The sequence below is a fragment of the Rhagoletis zephyria genome, unplaced genomic scaffold (genome assembly GCF_001687245.7).
Source record: "Rhagoletis zephyria isolate East Lansing unplaced genomic scaffold, Rhagoletis_zephyria_1.1 Rzeph_scaffold_68419, whole genome shotgun sequence".
In the NCBI taxonomy this organism is placed as follows: domain Eukaryota; kingdom Metazoa; phylum Arthropoda; class Insecta; order Diptera; family Tephritidae; genus Rhagoletis; species Rhagoletis zephyria.
This window is the reverse complement of record NW_016225470.1, coordinates 200-1,370: the sequence shown is the minus strand read 5'-3', so window position 1 is coordinate 1,370 and position 1,171 is coordinate 200. Positions and strand designations below refer to the sequence as shown.

Below are 1,171 nucleotides of genomic sequence, written 5' to 3'. Positions count from 1 at the left end.
TCCGCTCTCGATTTCTTAGTTATAAAATCCTTTAATTTCTCTGTTTCGCAATGATTCTGATTCTTAGTTAAATAAACTTCCTGATAGAATTATATTTCTTTCCTCTGCTTTAAAATAACTACGCAAAAAAAAATTGATTGGTACTTTCCGTGACTCACCCAACTCGTAGCAGCATGCCTTGGAAGGGGGCGATGCTGTTGTTGAAGTTGCTTCGGTTATAGCGCTGGAGTGATTGTTATTGTTGTTGTCTCGCGTTGCACCCGCGCTGTGGCGGTTGTTGTTGCTTGCGAGCGATCCACCCGCTACTGAGGCGGTTGTTGTTGTAGTCGCGCGTTGTTGTTGCTGTAGTAGCGNACTGTGGCGGTTGTTGTTGCTTGCGAGCGTTGCACCCGCTACTGAGGCGGTTGTTGTTGTAGTCGCGCGTTGTTGTTGCTGTAGTAGCGCGTGTTGTATTTCCTTCGTCGCGCGTATTGCACCCGCGGCTGTGGCGGTTGTTGCTGCTGTAGTCGCGCGTTGTTGTTGTTATCGCGCGTCATGACGTCGTTACAATAGCCGCTGCTATGGCGGCGTTGTTGTCGCTCCTGTGGTGACCGCTGCTGTGGCGGTTGTTGTTGCTTGACCGCGTTGTAGCCGCTACTGAGGCGGTTGTTGTTGTAGTCGCGCGTTGTTGTTGCTGTAGTAGCGCGTGTTGTATTTCCTTCGTCGCGCGTATTGCACCCGCGGCTGTGGCGGTTGTTGCTGCTGTAGTCGCGCGTTGTTGTTGTTATCGCGCGTCGTTGACGTCGTTACAATAGCCGCTGCTATGGCGGCGTTGTTGTCGCTCCTGTGGTGACCGCTGCTGTGGCGGTTGTTGTTGCTTGACCGCGTTGTAGCCGCTACTGAGGCGGTTGCTGCTGTAGTCGCGCGTTTTTGTTGCTATGGCAGCGCGTGTTGTATTTCCGTCGTCGCGCGTGTTGTACCCGCGGCTGTGGCGGTTGTTGGTGCTGTAGTCGCGCGTGTTTGTTGCTATCGCGCGTCGTCGCAATAGCCGCTGCTATGGCGGCGTTGTTGTCGCTCCTGTGCTGACCGCTGCTGTGGCGGTTGTTGTTGCTTGCGCGCGTTGTAGCCGCTACTGAGGCGGTTGTTGCGTAGTCGAGCGTTTTGCCCCCGCGGCTGTGCCGGTTGTTGGTGA

At 54.3% G+C, this 1,171-nt stretch overlaps 1 protein-coding gene across 1 annotated transcript; it reads right to left on the bottom strand.

Annotated features, from left to right (window-relative positions):
* Positions 1 to 158: 158 nt before the first annotated feature.
* On the bottom strand, positions 159 to 965 carry LOC108356980 (myb-like protein M; the record flags this gene model as incomplete). The annotated part of the gene is made up of 3 exons (XM_017608075.1): positions 159 to 432; positions 477 to 673; positions 790 to 965. Coding segments are annotated over 3 exons (647 nt in total), but the record flags the coding sequence as incomplete, so codon positions are not given.
* Positions 966 to 1,171: the final 206 nt, after the last annotated feature.